Raw genomic sequence first — 24,869 nt, forward strand, 5'->3', positions numbered from 1 at the left:
CCTTCAATGCCATCCCGATCAAAATTCCAATGACATTTTTCAAAGTGCTGGAACAAACAATCCTAAAATTTGGATGGAATCAGAAAAGACCCCGAATCGCCAAGGAAACGTTGAAAAAGAAAAACAAAGCTGGAGGCATCATGTTGCCTGATTTCAAGCTATATTACAAAGCTGTGATCACCAAGACAGCATGGTACTGGCACAAAAACAGACATATAGACCAATGGAACAGAATAGAGAACCCAGATATGGACCCTCAACTCTATGGTCAAATAATCTTCGACAAAGCAGGAAAAAACATACAATGGAAAAAAGTCTCTTCAATAAATGGTGCTGGGAAAATTGGACAGCCACATGCAGAAGAATGAAACTCGACCATTCTCTAACACCATACACAAAGATAAACTCAAAATGGATGAAAGGCCTCAATGTGAGACAGGAATCCATCAAAATTCTAGAGGAGAACATAGGCAGTAACCTCTCTGACATCGGCCACAGCAACTTCTTTCAAGATACATCTCCAAAAGCTAGTGAAACAAAAGCAAAAATGAACTTTTGGGACTTCATCAAGATAAAAAGCTTCTGCACAGCAAAGGAAACAGTCAGCAAAACAAAGAGGCAACCCACAGAATGGGAGAAGATATTTGCAAATGACACTACAGATAAAGGGCTGGTATCCAAGATCTATAAAGAACTTCTCAAACTCAACACCCAAAAAACAAATAAGTCAAAAAATGGGCAGAAGACATCAAAAGACACTTCTCTGAAGAAGACACACAAATGGCTAACAGACACATGAAAAAATGTTCATCATCATTAGCCATCAGGGAAATTCAAATCAAAACCACACTGAGATACCACCAATTAGAATGGCAAAAATGGACAGGGAAAGAAACAACAAATGTTGGAGACGTTGTGGAGAAACGGGAACCCTCTTACACTGTTGGTGGGAAAGCAAGTTGGTACAGCCACTTTGGAAAACAGTGTGGAGGTTCCTCAAAAAATTAAAAATAGAGCTACCCTATGACCCAGCAATTGCACTCCTGGATATTTACCCCAAAGACACAGATGTAGTGAAAAGAAGGGCCATGTACACCCCAATGTTCATAGCAGCAATGTCCGCAATAGCCAAACTGTGGAAAGAGCCGAGATGCTCTTCAACAGATGAATGGATAAAGATGTGGTCCATATATACAATGGAATATTACTCAGCCATCAGAAAGGGTGAACACCCAACTTTTACATCAACATGGATGGGACTGGAGATTATGCTAAGTGAAATAAGTCAAGCAGAGAAAGTCAATTATCATATGGTTTCACTTATTATTGGAACATAAGGAACAGCATGGAGGACATTAGGAGAAGGAAGGTAAAATGGGGGGGGAGAAATCGGAGGGAGAGATGAACCATGAGAGACTATGGACTCTGAGAAACAAATAGGGTTTTAGAGGGGAGGGGGGCGGGGGGATTGGTTAGCCCGGTGATGGGTATTAAGGAGGGCATGTACTGCATGGAGCACTGGGTGTTATATGAAAACAATGGATCGTGGATCACCACATCAAAAACTAATGATGTACTGTATGGTGACTAACATAACATAATAAAATTAAAAAAATTAAAAATAAAAAATAAAATAATTGAAAAAAATAGAATTAAAATTAAAAAAAATGATCACGTATTATTTTCACTTTTAGAAGTATACTTTAATAACAACACAAGTAAAATATATCAGGGCATCATTAATGACAACATATTAATATGCATATGCCATAGTATCCAATCATACTCTTAGATCTATAACTATATACTAAAGATAATCTAAGAAATCATGGATATCCGTAAAATTTGATACTATAAAATTTTAGCATTATAAAGTAGTTCTGCAATAAAGAAGAAATTATTTTTCAGATATAAAGTAGAATATATGTCACACCAGATAAAGTCTGTATCAGGAAAGATAATTGGCATGTTAATTATTACATACACATTTCAGTATATGTGTTTTCAGTACTTAATGAATGAAAATACATTCCATTAAGCTGCCAGTTTGCCAAGTAGCTTGATCAACAAGACATTAGAAACAGTTAACAAAGAAAAGCAAGAAAATGTATTTCTATAATTCATAGGATCTCAAAGTTAGAAGGGACTTTGCTTAGAGAATATCTATAATGACTTCTACCATATATATGACAGGACTACCCTCTTTTGCCTTGTGAATGAAGGAAAGAATAAATTTGAATATGTACTATGTACTAAGCTCTGTGCCAAACAAGATGGTAGACTAGATGACCTGAAAATTCTTACTCTTTATACAAACACCTTAAAATGTTAGCTAATGTCAGAAAAACATTATCTAAAATGCATAGCTTAGTTCATAAGAAGAAAAGGGAAACTCCAGGCAATGGGAAAATAGGAAAACCAGAGTGACATAATGCTGTGAGCTAATGGTGTGACTGCCCAGGGTTTGGGAACTGTCCATTTATCTGGTTTTTGAGTTGTAATGCCCATGTGGAACATAGGAAATTGGGAGATCTGAGACTACCCCCACCCCCACCCCCACCCCCACCATCAGTGGAAAGACAGAATAGAAGTTCTGCCCACTAATTATAGAAAGGTGTTGAGGAAGCATGTCTGTTCTTCTGGGGTATTAAAAACTTTCAAATCTGAGGTCTCAGTTAACACAGAAATTGCTCCCAGTCAATGAAACTCCTAGTTCCTGCAGAAATTAAAAAAACAAAACCAAAAACTGCTCTGAGTGATGTTCCCACATTCCAAGCCACAAAAAAGATTCTATCCATAGGCTCTAAAGGCCTATGAATGAAAATTTATAAAACATGAGAAAAAACGCCTAGCCTTTCTCCTTTCCCATTTTTTCTTGCCTTTGTATATGGATATGATGCCTAGAGGTACAACCATTATACGATGTTCACACTTGAAAGAAAGGCCAAAAAAACTGCAGAGATGAAAGGCCCAACAACACTGAGCTACAGAACCCTGCCAGCAGCCACCTACCTCTGGACTTTATGTGTGAAAAATAAACTCCTATCAGCTTAAACCATTTTTGTGGGTTTTCCGAACCTGTAGCAGAAACAATCCCTATCTGATATAATAACAGAAAAATCCATGCAACAAAACATACCCATGAACAAACTTTAAAAGAAATATGAAAAGGGGCGCCTGGGTGGCTCAGTTGGTTAGGCATTCGACTCTTGATTTCATTCAACTCAGGTCATGATCTCAGGGTCGTGAGATCAAGCCCCACCTTGGGCTCCACACTGGGCATGGAGTCTGTTTAGGATTCTCTCTCTCACGCTCCCTCTGCGCCTCCCTCTCCCCTGCTCTCTCTCTCTCTCTCTAAAAAAAAAAAAATTCTTAAAAGAAATATGAAAGACCTATTAAAAATTATTTAAAATGTTACTGAAGTATGTAATAGAAGTCTTGAAAGAATAGAAAGATACATCCTGTTCATGAATAAAGAGACTCAAAAAATATTATAAAAATATTGAAGCTTCCTAAATTAATCTATAAATGAAATATGATACCAATACAAATGCCAAAATAACTTTTTTTCCCCCAAATGGAAAAAATATCATAATACCATGCATGGAAAAATATAAATAAAGTCAAAGTCAAATGATGATATGGGGGGAAAATACCTGCAAAACAGATGACCAAGAGCTATTTTTTACATATACAGAGTTCCCACAGATCACTAAGAAAAAGAGCAACAACCCAAGAGAAAAATGGACAAAACCTTTTACAGACATCTGAGGAAAGGGAAAACAAATATCATGCAAATAAATGAAAAGATCCTCAACCTTACTTACAAAACAGGTGCAGATTAAACATAACATTTTCACCTATTTGATTGGCAAAGACCAAAATTATAATATGGAAGGTATGGGATAAAGACCCTCATACACTCTTAGTGAGAGTATCAATTGGTGCAACCACTTTGAATAGAGAATGACAAATTTTCTTTCATATCTCTTTGACTCAAAAGTTTCACTTCTAGAAATTTATCCTATAGATCAACAGTGCCATAGAAATATAATGTGAGCCACAAATGCAAGCCACTTATGCAATTTTAAATTTTCTAGAAACCACATTAAAAAAGATAAAAACAAACAGTTGAAATTAACAGTAGTATACTTCATACAGCCCAATATAGCCAAAATATTATCATTTCAATATGTAATCAATATAAAATTCATTAAATATTTTACATTCTTTTTTCATACTAAGTCTTTGAAATCTGGTGTGTATTTTACGCTTTCAGTACACCTCAATTCAGACTAGTCATATTTTAAATGTTCAATAGCCATAGGTGGCTAGTGGCTAGGATATTGAACAATGCAAATATAAGATGAAAAGAATAAAAGCAACAGCTAACATTTACTGGGCACTAGCCATTTTTCATGCAATATCTCCTTTAATCCTCACTCTCACCCTATAACCTTGGTTCTATTATTATCCCTAGTATGTTGATGAGGAAACTAAAGCACAGAGAAATGAACTTGCACAGGGTCACAAAGCTCTGAGCGGCACAGACAGGTTTTATTTATTTATTTTTAAAGATTTTATTTATTTGAGAGCAAGCAAGCGAGAGAGCACAAGCAGGGGGAGCAGCAAGGGGAGCGGCAGAGGGAGAGGGAGAAGCAAGCTCCCCACTGAGCAGGGAGCCAGATGCGGGGCTTGATCCCAGAACTCTGGGATCATGACCTGAGCCGAAGGCAGACGCTTAACCGAGGCGTCCTATAGACAGGTTTTAAACCCAACCCATAGTCCTAACTACTATTCTATACTTATTATATAAATCTACTTGCACATATGAACGAAGACATATGTAGAAGAACATTCTTTGTAGCACTGTTTATAAGTAGCAGAAAATCAGAAATAAATGAACTGTTCACCAACAGAGGATTGGATAAATAAATCAGGATTATGGGGAGGCTGGATGGCTCAGTCAGTTAAATGTCCGACTTCTTCATTTCAGCTCAGGTCATGATCTCAGGGTCGTAAGGCTGAGCCCCATGTGGGGCTCAGTCTGGAGTCTGCTTGAGATTCTCTCCCTCTCTCCCTCTCTCTCTGCCCCTCCTCCCACCCATGTGTTCTCTCCTTGCTGATCAGGGAGCCTGCTTCTCCCTCTTCCTCTGGTTCCTCTCTGCCCTGCTTGTGTTCTCTCTCTCTCAAATACATATTCTTTAAAAAAGATAAATAAAATAAAATAAATCAGGATTTGTTATATAGATTTTTAAAGATGAATGATCCTATCAATTGATTGATTGAGAGAATGATCTCTAAGATTGTTTCATACTGTTGTGTGAAAAACGCAAGGCGCAGAACACTCCATATAGTACTCTACCATTTATGGAAAAAAAATGTGGGAGTGACAGATATATGACTACACGTGCTGGGGGGTAACTAAAACCAGAAACAGTATTTGCTTCTGAAATGGGGTATGGGGGGTGGGGAAAGGAATGGGAGAGATACTCTTCACTGTTTAACTTCATATACTATTTAACTTTTATCCTTTTTACCTTGTGCTTATATTTTAAGAAAAAAAAAAACCTTTGAGGCTTTCCTATGCGACAAATATGTTTACCAGCAATGAACATCAAAACAGACTAAGTCCCTTCACCCATGAGTTTATATTGGAGAACAGGGTTGGAGAAGGTCAAACAAACAAATCAATAAAGAAACAATTCATCCTCAAGATAGCAGATAATCAGAAACAGTGATAAGCATTGTGAAGGAAATAAACAAGATGATGAGAAAGTCACTGAGGAAAGCCACTTCAGATAAGTGGCCTGGGAAGGTCTCTTCAAGGAAATAACATCTGGGCAGGAACCTGAAGGATGAAAATAAACAAATCTGCAAGATGAAGGCAAGAGCAATGCAAGCAGAGGCAAAACCATTTACAAAGGCTCAGAGATGGGAGAGGGACTGGAGGACGAAGGAACAGGAAGAAGCGGGAGTGTGATAGAACGCAGTGAGGACAGGAATGAATGAAATGAGGTTGGAGAGGTAGGCAGGAGACAGTCCTATAAACCCGAAAATGGATTTTAGGAAGAACAATGGGAGCGGGGAAGACACCAGCTAGGATGCTGCAGCTCTGACAGAAGATGACAATGCTTTGGAATGGTGGAGGCAGAAGAAGTGAGCAGAAGCAAACATATTCCAACATACCTTTTATTTTATTTTTTTAAAAGATTTTATTTATTTATTTGACAGAGACACAGTGAGAGAGGGAACACAAGCAGCGGGAGTGGGAGAGGGAGAAGCAGGCTTCCCGCTGAGTAGGGAGCCCGACATGGGGCTCAATCCCAGGACCCTGGGACCATGACCTGAGCCGAAGGCAGATGCCCAACGACTGAGCCACCCAGGCGCCCCCCAACATACATTTTAGATGTAGAATTTGTAGAACCTGTTTGTGGGTTAAATGTTAGGAGCAAAGGAAAAGGAGTAATCGAGAATAATTTTTCGTTTTTGTTTGGGTGGGTGGTAGTGCCAATTTACAGAGACCAGGAAGAATGGGGGAGGAACACATTGGGGTGTGTATGTGAGAGGCTGTGGGGGAATTAAAATCTCTATTCTAGAGACAGTAGTTCTGAAATGTCTGTTAGACATCCCAATGGATATCAAGTAGACACAGCTGGATTTAGGAGTCTGATCTGATGCTCAGAGGAGAGATCTGGGTTGTCAGCTCTCTTTGACAGTCAACTTCTTCCCTGCAATTCTCTTTTTCTCCCTTTGGTTTTGATGGCACTAATCTCTCCTGGTCTTTCTCCTATCTCCAGCACTTCTTCTTTCTCCCTTGCCTTAAAGTTGATATTCCCTAGCAATCCCTTTTGGGCTTGTTTTTTACTATCTACTATCTATCTTATCTGATAGATAAGCCACTTATCTGAGTAAAAGACTTCCAAATACCCTTACATGTTCTAATATATATGATGGCCCCCAAATCTGTAACTTCAGCTTAGATTTCTCCCCCAGGCAACAGATCTATATATCCAGTTGCCTACAGGGTGTTGCTACCTGGTTGACCCACAAATACCTCAAACTTAGTATGTCCCAAACTGAATAATCGTTTCTTCTTTGCCTCTGTGCATGGTAACACTACCCATTTAGCTAGCCAGGGCCCAAATCTTAAATTAGTATTAAATATTCTTTTCCCCAGTAAAACAGAGCTCAGTGTACCTGAAAGACCTCCCATACAAGAAGAAAAACAAATATAAGGCCATGCACTCATCACCCAGGAGCTCCAAACACTGGCTCAATAATGTGCTGTATCCTCTGTTTGCCATTTTTCACCCTTCTCCACCCTGCTTTCTGCCATGGATGCTGACACATCACATGGATCCTATGGCCAATGGGGCATCCCAGTAGAAGACTGGAGGGAAAGGAGAGTAAGATCAAGGTACTGTTCCCCTGGCTCTCCTCCTGCAAACTCTCATTCTTTAAGTTCTCAGTACAATATGATTTTGTTTCTAAAATGGTAGATAGGGTGGATTTGGGGATAGGATAGGGAAATCAAGGGCAGGAAGATGCTAGAAGCAAAAAGACCACTGAAGAGATTTTCAGTGTCCATGTTGAGAAGTAATAAGGGTCATTAGGGAAACATCCTTCGAGGGCTGGCTTTCATGTTTTTTTTTTTTTTTTTAAAGATTTTATTTATTTATTTGACAGACAGAATAGCGAGAGCAGGAACACAAGCAGGGGGAGTGGGAGAGGGAGAAGCAGGCTTCCTGCCGAGCAGGGAGCCCGATATGGGACTCGATCCCAGGACCCTGGGATCATGACCTGAGCCGAAGGCAGACGCTTAACGACTGAGCCACCCAGGCGCCCTGGCTTTCATGTTTTTATCTGCCTGTCCCCAACATCTAAGCCTGCTCCTCAGCGATGAGAATATACTCAGCACATATTATTTAAAAAAATAAGAACTGTGAAATAAGCAAAGATCAGGAGTCTAAGGTTTACCTTGTATCCATTATCTTCTTTGCGGTTGTGAGAAGCAGTAATCATCACACCTGCAACTGCTTTGAGCTCCTGGACTGCATATGGCTGAAAAAACAGTAACACCATAATTCCATTTTGCTCTCCAGCTACTTACACATTTGACATAAGAATAACCTTGAGTAAATAACAGGAGAAGACATTAAGACATAAATAGCCTAAAACTTCAACAATCAACTCCAGATACACTGGGTACAATATAGCTAAAGCCATCTAACTGTTAGGTCACCAATAGCCACCTAACTGTTAGACTGAATGGCTTTTTCCTCCTAGTCTAATTTACCTTAGTCCTATAAACTTTTCTTTTTTTTTTGTTTATTTAACAGATATTTAAGGAACACTTACTATATGCCAGACTCTAGAAATATGAGTGATGAATATAATCTTAAAAATGTTAGTGTTGGAAGTTAATTTAGGAATCATTTAATCCATCATATTTTACACATTATAAAATCGTAAGGGAGAAGATTCAAGGGTAGAACAACATAGGTCTACTGACCTCCAATTTGAAGATCTTTATATATACTCCATGACCTTTATAACATATACAGGTCAAGTCACCACCTTCTCTCCCAAAGTTAATTCCCAGGTTGGATTTACCTTTTTCTCTGTAGTAGCTAATATTTGTCAGCCTAGGATATACCCCCTACCCTTCTACCATCACTTCTGATTTCTCTTCTCCCGGCCACAGGGAACAAAAGATCCAGGTCTGATCAGAGTAACTTATTCCCCTGATGATATGATTCAGAGACTGGCTCATAACCACCCAAGCCTGGTCAGAGTCCTTCCCCAAGATGTTTCTTCCGCAGCTAGTCAAAGAGAATTGCCAAGGAGGACCACTAAAAATATCTTCCCTACATACTAGAGCAAATCTACCTGTAATGAGAGAGGAAGGCCAACACCCAGGAATTGATGGTAGTTGAAGTTGGCAACCCAATGGCAGAATCCTACAGACATGGTCTAGATTCCTGGAACCTCTCTGTTTTGTCATTCATTAGAGCTAATTGCTTAGTGATTCCTTCAATTCTTTGAGCCACTCAACACATTTCCAATGAATCACTAGAATGGTTTATAGAGATATTATCTATTCCTCAAACATTCGAGAAAACTTGCCTATAAAATTATTTGTACCTGCCATTTTTAATTTGAGAAGATTAAAAAAAAACATACCAGTTGAATTTCTTTAATGATTACAGGTCTCTTCGGGTTTTCTATTTCTTATCAGTTTCGATGTATCAATTATTCTAGGAAATTGGCCAATTCATCTCAGCTTTCAGCTTTCACATTTATTTGCATTATGTTCAGAATACTGTGGTTTTCTTAATCTCTACTGTATGTATTATGCTCCCTTTTAATTTGTCTTACCTTTTTTTCTTGAGCATCCTTGCCAAGGGTTTGTCTATTTTTATTAGTCTCTTCAGTGAGTCAACTTCTGCTTTTATTCATACCCTGTTTTAAAAATTTTTCTATTTAATTGATTTTTTCCTCAGACCTTCACTATTTTCTTTCTTTTATTTTATTTAGATTTAGTCTATTTTGATTATAACATACTAAGCTCGTTATTTTTTCATCTTCCCTTTTTCTAATATGTTAAGGCTATATATTTCCCTTGAAGCAGGGCTCTAGTTATAGTCTATAATTTTTGCTATTTATTATTTTCACTGTGGCTCAGTTTCAAATACAGGTAGTCCTTGCTTTGCAGTTCCAATACACATGAATTTCTGATACCATATTTTAGTTAAATAACACCCAACAACACAGTCTCCCAACAACACATTCAAATTTCAGTTACCATGGTATATTAACTGTGAGAAACTGTATCAAGTGCAAACTTGCTACCTCTTCAGTCCACAAATAATATGTATGTATATAAGAGATCCATCATGATCGGTGACCAATCATGTCACTCTGTTAAAGTCTGCCAGTGATCTGTGCATCTGTTATCAGCTCTCAACAGACAGCAAAGCATGTAGTTGTGTTGCCTCCTTAACTCCTGGTGATAAATCCATGGGATAGTTTGCAAAACTGGATAACTGAAAGAAGGAACTGGCCAAAAAAGATGACAGTGTAGAAAAGGAACAAAAAGTGACAACAATGGAAGGGAAATTTGAATCAAACATAAATGGAATTACAGAAAAACATAGCCAGGAATGTTGACATTGCTGTCATTCAAGAGACTCTAGATGTGCACCCAGATGAGCTTAGTGTAGGTGAACATATGGATATAAATGAGGAATGTGGTTGTGATGAAAAGGATGAAGATGTCCCAGGGGAAGTGATATTGGCAAAAAAATTTCACATTAAGGAACTCTCAGAGAAAAATCGTAACATTGAAAGTACAGTGGATAAAATATGGGAAGCTGATCCAAACTTATAAGGGAATGTGACAATTCGCCAAGACATAGAAAGGATGCTCACTCATATTAAGTTATAAAACAAAAAGCACATACTGTTTATACTTTCTTTTTTTTTGTTATAAAGGTATCCTTTCTTTTTTTTTTTTAAGATTTTTATTTATTTATTTGACACAGAGAAACACAGCGAGAGAGGGAACACAAGCAGGGGGAGTGGGAGAGGGAGAAGCAGGCTTCCCGCTGAGCAGGGAGCCCGATGCGGGCCTCGATCCCAGGACCCTGGGATCATGACCCGAGCCGAAGGCAGATGCTTAACGACTGAGCCACCCAGGCGCCCCAAAGGTATACTTTCTCTATCTATCTATCTATCTATCTATCTATCTATCTATCTATCTATCTATCTATGTAATTTCTACACCCAACATGGGGCTCAAACTCACAACCCCGAGATCAAGAGTCATATGCTCTTCCAACTGAGCCAGCTAGATGCCCCTGTCCTGTTCATAGTCTTGATAAATTTTTTACCAAGAAATAAAACACTTTATTCTCAATGTTTTTAATGTTTTAATTATAGTGTACTAAATAAGTATTAATTTTACTATTTTTTTCTTTCCCTTAGACATTTTAAACCAAGAATAGGGTATTCTTAATGTTTTGACAAAAAACTTTAAAGTTCACAGAACAGTTGTAATTTTCCCATTGATTATTAAGGATCACTGTGCATGGTTTCAGCTTATAGTTATCTTTACAGTCCAACAGTACCATGCAAAGCAAGGACTGCCTGTAGTTTCTAATCTTCATTATTATATCTTCCTTAATCTAGGAATTACTTATATTTTAAAAATTCCAAACATACAGGGTTTTGTGAGTTTCTTATCTCTGATCTCATTGCATTGAGGTCCAGGACCATGGTTTGACAAGCAGTTCTCTGGTATTTACGGAAATTTCCTTTTTGACCCTGCTTGATAAGAATGAATATCCTACTGAATACAGTATCTTCACGCACACCCCCCCACTCAGATCAAGCATGCTAATAGTATGTTCAAATCTCTCCTCAGCCATTTTTATCTGCTTGATAAGCCAGTTTCTGAAAGAAGAGTATTAAAATATCAGACCATGACTGTGGACTTGTCATCTTGTTATAGATTAAAATCTTTGGTGGGTCAACACATGCTTGTTGAATGAAAATAAACTCAGAGCAAAATTTGTTTTCCTTCCTTTCATCCTTCATATCACTTAATATAGAACTATAAGCATGAAAAAGATTTGAATCCCAGTTGAATTAAGAAATCTTTTTAAGAGCAACAAACTGTACAATCAATAACATGTCACACTTACTACAAAAGGTGTAGGAACATATTTTGAAAAAAGGTACACAGGAATATCTTTGGCCAGTAAGACTGCAGCAGTGAGTTTAGCAAGTCTAAAAAAAAAGAGAGACAGAGATTTCACTTAGTCCTTAGCTTACCATACATTTTAAAACCCAACCCTCCACAAAATAAATGTTTCATATTATAATTGTTCTGAATATGTAGTAGCCTAACACAGCCAATTCTTAAAATCACTGGTTATTTAGGCTTCATGCTCCAACTTAAAAATGTGAAATAAGATTTTTTTAAAAAGGAACTTAATAAGAAATAGAACTGATATTTTAATTTCTTCCTTTTTCCTCCTCCTTTACTAAGAAATAAAACCCGCAAAAGGCAAAAAGAATGGAGGAAAGTGAAATAAGAGACTTTGATCAACAAAAATGCATAATTAAACCCTGAAAAAAAAGTATCACTATCTCATGATTACCTATGTATGAAAATACCCTAAAACTAATTAAATGTGAGTATAATGAGAGAATACAAGCTATACAATCACTCCTACCCAATACGTTGGCCAAAATATTAAAAATCATAACATAAACTATGATGTCATTCTAAATACTAACCCTAAATATTTAAAAATTTTAATCCTGCCTGTAAGAGCTAAAGGTTATAATACAACCTTTAAAATGCTTCTAGTCCAGCTCTAAAATAAACATTAGCATGTGATCACATTTCTATTTGACAGTTTCCTGTTTCAGAAAGCTTACTACTAATTTTTTTTAAGGTTTTATTCTAACCCAACTTAATCTCTCAAACAATTCACACTGTACCTCTGGCTGCTGCAGCTGCTAGTTACTTGACCCCGGGTGTCATACCCAACAACAAAGCCTCTCTGCTTGAAGTCTGAGAAACATCTTTCAAGGTATTTGTACATTCCCTGAAGCAGATAAACACAAAAGATTAGTTCCTGACTAATACCTGCATTTTCCACAACTTAAAATCTATTATTTTTTATGTGTAGTGTGCAGCTTATCGGCTCAAAGGGAACTGGCTTCCGCCTTTATGCTCATGTTTACCAGTGTGGGAACAATACTGTTCAATCCTCAGATGTGAGATGACAAACATTTATTTCCTCCAGTTTCAGACACATTTAATACCACAGAAATATCAATTAAGTAACTATGAAAGCCAATATAATACATAAAACGTTAGGGAAAAAAGAGGGGACAAGAGAGTCAGTATGCTAAAAACAAATTGTTAGAAGAACCAAAAGAAATCTTGCCTTAAGGCTGTAGACAACAGAATTTTGACCATTTTAGGTCCTGCTAAATCATAACACTGAAGCCAACCAAAAGATTTGACCTGTTTATGACACAAACATTTTTAATCAGCAACATAAACTTTCATTAGAACATTTCTTTCTGTCCTTCCTTCCTTCCTTCCTTCCTTCTTTAAAGATTTTAAGTAACCTCTACACCCAACATGGGGCCGGAACTCCCAACCCCAAGATCAAGAGTGCACGTTCTACCGACTTAGCCAGCCAGGCACCCCATTAGAACATTTCTTTCTTTTTTTTTTTTTTAAGATTTTATTTATTTACTTGTCAGAGAGAAAGAGAGCGAGTGAGCACAAGCAGGTTCCCCACTGAGCAGGGAGCCCGACGCGGGACTCGATCTCAGGGTCCTGGGATCATGACCTGAGCTGAAGGCAGATGCTCAACTGACTGAGCCACCCAGGCATCCCACCCATTAAAACATTTCTATAGATGGCTGATCCCATTTGTAATTCCTGAGTTTTAAAATCTCACAGAAAGAAAATTTCATGAACTAGGAAAATTTGCAGTCAATGGTGACAAAAAAAGAAATGAAGTATTTAATATTGAAATCATCACAAAAATAAACTAGAACCATTTAAGTATCCTACGAATGATTCGCTAACTTTAATAAATGCTTTTATCTCTAAAAATAACACTTCATACTGTAATAGTGCTTTAAAACCACTTTCACAAATGTTGCCACATTTAATCCTTACAACCCTGAAAAGAAAAATGAAGATACTTTTTCTATTTTTTGTCTGTCCTTCAACATCTTTTCAAAAAAAGAGTAGCATAAGATTGAAGCTCCACTTAATGACTTGCCCAAGGCCATTCATTCAACTAAAACTAAGTTACTCTAATTTATTGAAGACCTACTGTATGTCAGGCACTGCTAAGACACTATGTGGCAGCACCAGATGAGGCCCCAGTGACTTTTGGACCCCTCTTTCATGGCTCTTTCAAATATAATTGTTCTTTCCAACCTGCTCCTGAAAGAGAACTTCAACCACCTCCATTTTGGCCTTCATCTGTACTATCTAAGCTCTTCTTTCCAGCTTATCTCTTAAATCAGGCAAAAGACCCGGTTGGCAAAGCATCCTGTGATGGGAACCAAAACTACCTACCCCTCCAATAATGTCAGCAAGACCCTGCATGAGGGACCCCAGGACAATGACTAACCTGACCTTTACTGCCGACCTGCACATACCCACTACTTTTGTCCTACACTTTCCTTATATAAACTTAGAAGTTTTTTTGGGCACTTTGGAGACCGTCTTTGAGATGTTAAGTCCACTGTCTTCCCGGTGTTGGCCTCACTGAAATAAATTCCTTTCTTGTTTCACCGCCACTGTTTCTCTGCCTTTGGATTTTGTCAGCAGCAAGTGGCCGAACTTGGGCTGCTTAGGATCCCCAGAGTCAGGTGCTCTTGCACCTCTGTACTCTGGTTATGAGCTCCCTATGAGTGTGTGTGTGTGTGTGTGTGTGTGTGTGTGAGTGTGGGTATGTGCACGGGCACACATGCTTAATATAGCCCACATTGGTCAGTTTCACCAATTTATTTGTTTCTAAAGATGATGCTGTCCTAAAATCTCACAGAACTTCCTACTATTATCTGGTATAAAAATCTACCTTATCTTATCCCCGTGTACCTAGATTCTGAAAAGGGCTAGGGCTTAAGAATCAGATTCCATTAGGCTTTTCCTCTTCACACAATGGAATCTCAACTCCAGTAACAATTTACATTTCCATAGAAATTGATTTTCAAACACCTCCTCCAATCCTTTTTGTAAAGTCAAGGAATCTTCCTTTAAAATGAAAACTTACAAGGAAACGACGAATTTATTAAAAAGAGTGAGCTGATGCATCTCTGGATGAGGAAAAGAAAGGGGGCAGGGGTACAGAGTGGCAGGCATCCTACCTATTCAGTCATCTTGTCCCTTTTTCCCCATCCCTGCATTAGCCTTTGCCTTTAGAGAATTCCCTCAGAACAAGGCTAAGGATGATTTACTGTTTGGCAGTATTGATTAGAATTATATCTACTGAGCAATTCTCTAGTCCAGAACTATTTTTAGTATATGCTAAATGCATTTTAGCCTCAAAGTATAGTTCTCCTTGAATCAGTGGGAATGATTCACTAGAAAAAGAAGTAATCTGTTTCTAAGAGAAATAAATTGTATCATATCATACACTGTCTTAAAGAACTCTCATGGACTATAGGAAACAAACAGAGGGTTGCTAGAGAAGAGATGGGTGGGGGGGGCAGGTAACTGGGTGATGGGCATTAAAGAAGGCATGTGATGAGCACTGGGTGTTATATGCAACTGACGAATTATTGAACTCTACATCTGAAACTAAGGATGTACTCTATGTTGACTAGTTGAATTTAAATTAAAAAAAAAAAGAACTCTCATGGATATGAACACTGTCTTAAAGAACTCTTGTGCATATGGAAAACCACATCAAAGAGAAATATTTTCAACTACATTTTCCAAATACTCTGGTTAACCTTTATCAATGGCCATATACCAAAATGAATAATTCTCTTTTTTCTAAGTTTGCTTTTTGTATTAATTGGAAATGTCAATATCCATTTCCTGATTTCAAAGTAACATTGTCAAGAGTTTGACAATGGTCACCAAAAGAACTCTTAATCAGAAAGTTAGTCTATAACCTTGAAGATACACAAATGACTTCTAAGATAAATCTTGTGCAAGACCAAAGGTCAGCATTTATTCTACATTTTTTATTTACAAGAAAGTACCTTCCTAGATATAAAGTTTGGGTTTTTTTGTTGTTGTTTTTTTTTAGAAAGGCACAACCTAATTTAGAAAGCCAAAAAATAGTGTGATAAAAAGTATACATATAGTACTTTGTAATACTTACCTGTGTTGACTGTATTACTGTAAGGTCATTAATATAGCAAAATCCTGCCCCCATAGCAGAACGAAGTCCTGCAGTCCCAAAAGTCATTCGGCAACAAAGACGATCTCGCAGCTCCTTGTTCATCCCATTCCGTAACAGATTTTCAATCTGCTCTTTTGTTTTGGGATTCTATAAAAAAGTATTAAGACTTAATCAGGATCACAAGCAGGGTCCTAATATGAAGCCCTTCTGAGGAGCCAGTAAGTATTACGCATATATCACAAGGTTCTAGACACACTATAAATTCCACAGTGCTACTGATCAATATTAGTATGTATAATAAAACAATACTGGCCATTTACTGAGTCCCCCAAGGAGTCAGGCCCTTACTGGAGTCCATTTACATATCTCTAATTGTCATAGCATATTTTGTAACAATATTCAAGAATTTTTTTTAACAAATTGATAAACTTAAGAGCTATGGATCCAAAATAAGCCTCTTAGTCAAAAAAGAACATTAATTAGAGTCTATATTAAGTTTTAAAAGAAATATGGAAGCTATTGGGCAAAAGCCATCAACACATGCTGACCAACTACTTCCTAAATCTCTGTGATTCAAAGTGACCAGATAAGCCTTCCTGCTCTTTAAAGTCACAGAAAACCACATGACCATAAAATGGTCTTAGATATTAAATGTGGACTTAGCTAAGAATGAGAATGAAAATTCAGTCCAAACTTGGCTTGCCAAGCAGGACACACCAACACCTATATTTTAAGATTCTGTGTTTCATTATCACATCTTTTACCTTATTTTCATAAAGCTCAAGGATGCCCCAGACTGAAATAGTACTTCACAAACAATTAACAAACTTCAAATAGAAATGCAATAAAAATTAGAATAAAACTTGAATGGAATTTTCCAGTATTTTCTTTTCAAGAGTAAGAATCAAATATTACGAAAATAAAGTGAACCACAACTTCTCCCTTCTATTATATATATATATAGTATAGATTTAGTCCATACTAACAGCTTAGATCTTCTACATCTATAGCCTATACAGTGATAATGAATATTCAGAATGATAAACCAAGGCACCTACAAGGTGTTAAATATTAGAGTATATTTGTACTTGCAAAGAAATAAAAACATATTAATATATATTTAAACAAAAAGGTTTTCTGGTTATAGTGGAATTAAAGTAACTAGAGTACATGCCACAAAGTAATGAGAAGCCATGGAAATTCTGATTAACTGAAATTGTAATCTGCTAAAAATGGATAGAGTGTAAAAAAAAATATATATATATACACACATATATATGCCATATACATATATAAAACATACATATAAAACCTTGACTCAAGGAATCTCTTTTATAAATGGCACACACTAACAAATACATAGGCTACATAAAAATATGAATAGCTATTTTTAAAAAAAGATTTTATTTATGTGAGAGAAAGAGAGCCATGTGCACGAGTGGGGGAGGGGCAGAGGGAAAGAGAGAAGCAGACTCCCCACTGAGCAGGGAGCCCCACGCAGAGCTCCATTCCAGGACCCTGGGATCATGACCTGAGCAGAAGGCAGATGCTGAACCAAGTGAGCCACCCAGGTGCCCCAAAATATGAATAGCTATTAAGAGAAGAATCTAAACAATAAGATGACCTGGGCTACTATATATTATTCTAATGTCTAAGATACCACCAGATTTGATACAGAGGTCAAAGAGACTAGAAGAGGGCTAACATTTAAAAACAAGTATAAGAATGGCAAAAATTGAAGACTAAAAAAACCTCCATTCTGTAGAGGGTACATGGCAGTGTCATATAGTTAGTGACACTGAAATTGGGATAGTCCTGTGGCACCTGGCTGGCTTAGTCAGAAGAGCATGCGACTCTTGATCTCGGGGTCATGAGTTTGAGACCCACACTGGATGTAGAGATTACTAAAATTAAATAAATAAATTTTATTTAAAAAAAAAGAAATTGGGATAGTCTTTTTAGAGTTTCAGCCACTATCAAAATTTAAACTGCATATGTCTTTTGGCCCATAAATTTCTCTGTCCACAGCAATATCTTCACCCAAACAAAAAAAGATTTATTCATACAAGAATGTTGATTGCAGCATTTTACTGGTAGTAGTATTATCACCATTGTATTGATAAAGAACCTAAGATTTAGAAGGGAGCCTAGTAACACAGAGCTAATATTAGAGGTCTAGACAGGATTTGAATGCAGGTTGGTCTGGCTCTAAATCCTATACCATCTCACTACAAACAAAATAATTATGTAGGGCAGGCTAATAATGCTTCTAATAATAAACTCCAACTGTAAAGTAAAACATTATTCCTTTTGATTAAGCTAAATAAAAATGATCTACCAGACATGAATACTATTAGGTTACTGAGTACTTCCTAATGTTTAACTGTAGCGCCAGTAGAGTAGGGCCTAAAAATTCCATTCTCTGTTATAAACATCACAGCTAGTCCTAACCTAATTCCTGGTTCTGAAAAAGCCTATAAATTAGAGAAAAACAAAAATGGATTAAAAATCATGATGCATTAGACGTAAGTATATTTTTATGGTAAACAGTGCTAAGTGATTATAGTGACAGGCATATGAAATCTACTTTAAACTTAGATTTCTCCACTATTTTTTATAGGTAGACATTAAATTAGATATTGATGTCACAAATGTTTTAAAATACACCTAAAGGGCTATCTATGTAGCCATGATTACCATATATTTTCCATTTAGATGAAATTGAATTTGTATTTTGTTGTTAAAACCTTCAAATGACTATGATTTTTATAAGCTATCATATATGAAGATTCTAAAGAACTACAAATTATTTTTTAAATACTATTTCCACATAGAACTCAGATGTATTAAATGAAAAGCAGAAGCATATATAATGTGTTTTAATTTGTGTAAAAAGAGGCATGTGTATACTTATATATCATTCCAGAAATTATCCTTGCAAATATGAGAGACTAAAAATAGTGATTATCTCTGATGGGGAAACCAGGAGTGAGGTCTGAGGTAGAAAAGTGACTTATTTTTATTGTACAGCCTTGGTACTGTTTGGATATTTTATGGATGTATTACTTATTTTATGGTAAAAATTAGGTAAATATCTATGATGGCTGAGAAAAACTACTATTTGTGTGTCTACATGAATACTTTTTACTTCACAAATTGTTCTTTTTAGAACAGCACTCACAGAAGGCTATTAATAAAACATATATTGGAGCTTTCTCAAATTATTGTTCACTTAATAAATGTGCTCTCTTCAAAAAAAACAAAAGAAAACAAAAAACAAAATAAACGTGCTCTCTTATTTACAATGCACTCATTACTTGAGGATAGGAGCAGCCTAATCAGCCAAAAAAGAAATAATTGGTTCAACTGGTGTCAACTATAAAGAAAGCACCTCTAAAATTATACTGTAAGTCTGTGGAGAAGTTATATGATTTACGTACTTTTTGGTAATGCACTTATTGATCTACTATATAAAATGAAAATTATTTAGAAAGTAAATGCTTTCAATCTGAACTAAATTTGCTCTTAACTAGTATACTTTAGAATCCTAATAATTTTATTACCCCAAAAAAGTAATCCTGCAGAAAATCCAAAAAGATTTTGGTGACTGCTAGCATTTTCTATACTTCATCAGGAATAAAGCTGATTGTTTAGTAGGAAATCAGTAAGCTAAAGATACAGAATTAAAGCCATGCATTATTTTCAAATTTTACCTGTTTACCCAAAATTTTCCTTTAGGTTCTAATCCTATGGATTGCTGCAACTTTATATGGCTGAAATGAAGAAAATAAAGTGTCTTCTTACCTAATACTCTGTAGAGTTCTGTTTTTTTGTGTGTGTGTTTTTTTTTTTTTAAGATTTTGTTTATTTATTTGACAGAGAGAGACACAGTGAGAGAGGGAACACAAGCGGGGGGAGTGGGAGAGGGAGAAGCAGGCTTCCCACCGAGCAGGAAGCCCAATGTGGGGCTCGATCCCAGGACCCTGGGATCATGACCTGAGCCGAAGGCAGACGCTTAACGACTGAGCCACCCAGGCGCCACCAAGTTCTGTTTTTTCCATAGTGTAGGTCCATAAGGTCCAAATTCAAAGAAAACATGAAAGAACTGATTTACCAAAAAAACCCCAAAAAAACAAAAAAACTTCTAACAAACTTCTTACAAACTCTCATAAATGTGAATAAAGCTATATACCAGACCAAACTCACTCCAACTCTGCCTGCATGAAATGAAAGTACTAGTACTCACTTACGAAGGATTATTTTGGACTCACCCAAGCTTTTCTGAACCTATTTAGTTCATATTTAGGGGGTTTCTGTATTATTTATGTGTAATAAATGTAAATGTATATAAAAGTATGTAAAAGTAATTAATCATCATTTTATAAAACAAATCAAGTTTGTCAATGAAGAATTCACCTATAAATCTTCTTTCCTACTTTTTATAAACCTAATATTTGTATAATTTTTATACAACTTGAATCTACTCTATTAATATTCTAGTACTAAACCTAACAGCATAAAAACAATTTAAAATGTGATCTTCATTGTTCAGAAGATTAGACCAGATCTAAAAGAACATAATATATATTCACAATCCAAATCCTAATATTGTTATATATCTAAAGATGAGGCAATATACAAAACTGACTTTTTAGTGGCTCAAATATACCTAAAATTGCCAAGCTGCAAACATTTTAAAATGTTACTGACAGAGGCTGGTGTCTAAACAATAAATACCAGTTTTATATAACTACAGAGAAAAAAATACTTAAGTTTTTTTCTAAACAGAAGTTAAAATAGGAAACGGCAGTCTGAAAATCTGAAGGGTAAACATTTACTTCTGAGGGTCAGCCAGCTTGAAGAGCCAAATCTAGAGACCTGAAGCAGAACATGTTTTCCCAACCAGATGCTTCCTTACTGAGTCCAAAATATACTCTTGCTGACCAATAATTTTTTTCCATTAAAGGGTCTTTGTGTAATTACAAATTTTATTTCTCAATCTTTAAAATTTCTTTTTCATACAGAAGTATAGTTGACATACAACACTGTATTAGTTTTAAGTATAAAACAGTGATTTGATAATTCAATAGATTACACAATACTATGATAAATGTAGTTATACCATCTGTCACCGTATGTTAATACAATACAATATTATTGACTATATTCCCTATGCTGTACTCCTCATCTCCATGACTTGTTTATTTTATAACTGGAAGTTTGTATTTCTCAATCCCTTTTGCCTATTTTGCACATGCCTCCACCCCACTCCCCTCTGGCAACCACCAGTTTGTTCTCTGTATTTATGAGTCTGTTTCTGGTTTTTGTTTGTTCATTTGTTTTGTCTTTTAGATTCCACATATAGGTAAAATAATTTCGTATTTAAAAAAAATTTATAGAAATTAGCATAAATTAAATTGGCTTAGATAAATCTGAATGACTATTCTTGTCATATAAAATGAGATTTCTTTAGGGGCGCCTGAGTGGCTCAGTTGGTTAAGCGACTGCCTTCGGCTCAGGTCATGATCCTGGAGTCCCGGGATCGAGTCCCGCATCGGGCTCCCTGCTCAGTAGGGAGTCTGCTTCTCCCTCTGACCCTCCTCCCTCTCATGCTCTCTCTCTCAAATAAATAAAATCTTTAAAAAAAAAAAAAAAAATTAAAAAAAAAAAAAATGAGATTTCTTTAATAATAATGGCTTAATAAAATTTGAGAAATAACCACTTAATGAATATAAGAATCATATCCAGGAAATAAAGATTCTAACTACTCAAAAAGCAGAAAATACAATTCCAAATATATTATCATTTAAGTATAATACTAAATATACCAAAATTAGTGTGAAAGATGAAAATATTGTTTTTTTTTTAAAGATTTTATCCATTTATTTGTCAGAGAGAGAAAGCAAGCAAGCACAAGCAGGGGGAGTAGCAGGCAGAGGGAGAAGCAGGCTCACTGCCAAGCAAGGAGCCCAATGTGGGACTCCATCCTAAGGGATCATGACCTGAGCTGAAGGCAGATGCCCAACCAACTGAGCTACCCAGGCGTCCCAAAATACTATTTTATTTCAAAACTTAAGATTACGTAGACAGTCTTTTTTTTTTTTTTTAAGATTTTATTTATTTGACAGAGAGAGCACAAGCAGAGGGAGAGAGACGGAGAAGCTGGCTCCCTGCTGAGCAAGGAGCCCGATGTGGGACTCGATCCCAGAAACCTGGGATCATGACCCGGGCCGAAGGCGGCTGCTTAACCGACTGAGCCACCCAGGTGTCCCCAGTCTTTTTTTCTTTTTTAACAAAGCACACACATTGAGCCAAATTTTACTGTTCAATAATATAGTCATACTCAAGTATCTATTAAGCTTTAAACAAGCAATATTTCTCATATAAGGCAGTCAAAATACATTTCAACTGTTTGCTGTTTTTCTCTAGGTATTTTGACACATACTTTTCTTGACTAAAAAAAAAAATGTCTTAATTAAAAAAAAACAAAACAGAAAAAACACCATCTCAGATGCAGAGAAAGCATTTGAAAAATTCAACACCCAATAATTATTTTTATATTTCTCAGTATATTTTTAATAGTAATTCCACGAGGCATCTACCCAAGAGAAATGAAACATATTCACACAAAGACCTGTAAATGAATTTTAATGAATTTTAATGGTAGATTTATTCTTAACAGTTGAAACCTATTGTCCATCAACTGGTGAATGAATAAACAAATTGTACATCCATAAAATGGAATAACATTTAGCAATAAAAAGGAATAAACTGCTGAAATATACAACAAAATGGATAAATCTCACAAGCATTTTGTTAAGTGAAGGAAGCTAGACACAAAAAGTCTACATATTGTATGATTTTTGTAAAGGCAAACTATAGGAACAGTAAAGAACTATTACAACTCAACAATAAAAAAAAAACCCAATTTAAAACAGGGCAAAGGAGGGTGCCTGGGTGGCTCAGACAGTTGAGTGTTTGACTTTGGCTCAGGTCATGATCTTGGGGTCCTGGGATCAAGCCCCTGGAATGAGCTCCTGGAATGAGCCCGGCAGGATCCCTGCTCAGCGGGGAGTCTGCTTCTCCCTCTCCCTCTGACCCTCCCGCACCCCTGCTCGTGCTCTCTAATAAAATCTTTAAAAAAATAAAATAAAAAGGGGCAAAAGATTCACTAAAGACGATATATAAATAGCCAATTACCTATAATAAGTATTGATTCATGCTACAATATGGATGAACTTTAAAAATGTGCTAAGTAAAAGAAGGCAGACACAAAGGAGGCCACATACAACAACAGTATGCTTCCATTTATAGGAAAGGTCCAGAATAGGCAAGTGTAGACTGATGACTGGTTGTCAGGAGCTGGGGTGGGGGAGGAGGAATGGGAAGTGACTACTAATGGGTATGGGGTTTCTTTCTGGGATGATTGCAATGTTTGGGAATTAGATAGTGGTGACAATTGCACACCCTTTTGAATATACCAAAACCCACTGAATTATACATCTTAAAATGGTGAATTTTATTTCATGTTATGTGAATTATATCTCAATTAACAAAAACGATAGGACAAAATTAGATCAGTGGTTGACAGGGGCGGGAACAAGGAGATTCACTACAAAAGGGGCAGGAGGGAACTTTTTGCAGTGATACAAATGCTCTTTGATTGTGATGTTGGTTATGCAATTATATATACTTTTCAAAATTCATTAAATGGAACACTTAAAGGAACGAAATTTACTGTCAATTATGTAAATGTAAATTATACCTCAGTAAGTCTGACTTAAAAAAAAAGTATATAGAAAAGCCCTAAAGCTGAGGTTGAAGTAGAGGAAATATGCATAAATATAGATGCATAGTGTTTTACATTATAAAGTAGGAATTAATAACAAACAATATTAGGTGGTTTTTTTCAATTCCCTTTATAAAACATTTGAAAAATATAATTGAATGTTAAAAATACAATATTTGAAAGATACCTGAATTCTCTTTATGAAGCAGTTTTTTTTTTTTAAAGACATACAAATTACAAAAATAAATTCATGGGTGTGAGTTGTACTGTCGTAGAATATCAACTCTCTTACTGTTAAGTTTTTCCTGAGAATTATGTAAAAGTTCCTTGATGTTTGGGAGAGAGGACATTTAAATCATTAATTCTATGTAACTATGAATCTCATTTTACAGAAACCACAAATGAAACTTACTATCTTTGTAAAATATGACATTTCTATTTAATGAACATCTTAGGCTGTATTTGATGTTATTTTATTGTTGACTTGCATTTTGTTAAGGAACTATAGCTTCTGGTACTATTTAGGGATAAGTTAACAGTATCCACGTTTTAAAAAATTATATATTAAGTATTTATATATTATAAAAAACAAAATACCTCAATTTTGATTTGAGTGTTTTCAGGCTTTGAAATAGTTTTGACTAAGTGATTTCTTTTTTTTTTTTAAAGGAGCTGTTTAGCTTTCAAGGTTATCTTTACTTTGATTAAATGAAAAACAAAGCTATTTTTCAAGCAAACAGGAAATTTAGACAAAACTCCAGTATTCTTAGATATGCCTTGGCTACTCTGGGGAAAGGTGGAAGGGGAGGAGAATGGGATCAGTAAAGTGGATATGGGAATTTAAACTGAACCTGTAATTTATTTCTTTAGAAAGGAGATCTGATTCAAATTCAGCAAAATATTCTAACAAAATAGGACATATTTATCATTCTCCCTGTTTTTAAAAAGGAGAAGTCAATTTGTTAAAAAGGCTCATTACTTCTTTCTGTTGGAAGGCTCTATAATCATCCTAATGTAAAACTTTGTTATCCATAATTCTAGAATAGTCTCCAGGATCACATCTCCAACCCATCTCATCCTAATTACATACTGCCAGACTAATCAGCCAAGAACCAACAATAGAGTCCAATTCCGGTTACATCAAATATAAAGGTCAGGTAGGGTGGGAATCGGATCCC

The 24,869-nt window shown here is 36.1% G+C and overlaps 1 protein-coding gene across 4 annotated transcripts in view; it reads right to left on the reverse strand.

Annotated features, from left to right (window-relative positions):
• The window catches only part of PGM2L1 (phosphoglucomutase 2 like 1), a 99,670-nt gene that overhangs the window by 21,707 nt on the left and 53,094 nt on the right, over positions 1-24,869 (reverse strand). For all 4 annotated transcript variants that reach the window (XM_078058546.1, XM_036119531.2, XM_036119534.2 and 1 more), the window contains 4 exons: positions 15,882-16,049; positions 12,514-12,620; positions 11,709-11,793; positions 7,981-8,064 (listed from right to left, as the gene is read on the reverse strand). In XM_078058546.1, the coding sequence (XP_077914672.1) occupies positions 7,981-8,064; positions 11,709-11,793; positions 12,514-12,620; positions 15,882-16,049 (444 nt within the window). The remainder of the gene's footprint in view (positions 1-7,980; positions 8,065-11,708; positions 11,794-12,513; positions 12,621-15,881; positions 16,050-24,869) is intronic.

The sequence above is a fragment of the Halichoerus grypus genome, chromosome 11, assembly GCF_964656455.1.
Source record: "Halichoerus grypus chromosome 11, mHalGry1.hap1.1, whole genome shotgun sequence".
Classification (NCBI taxonomy): Eukaryota; Metazoa; Chordata; class Mammalia; order Carnivora; family Phocidae; genus Halichoerus; species Halichoerus grypus.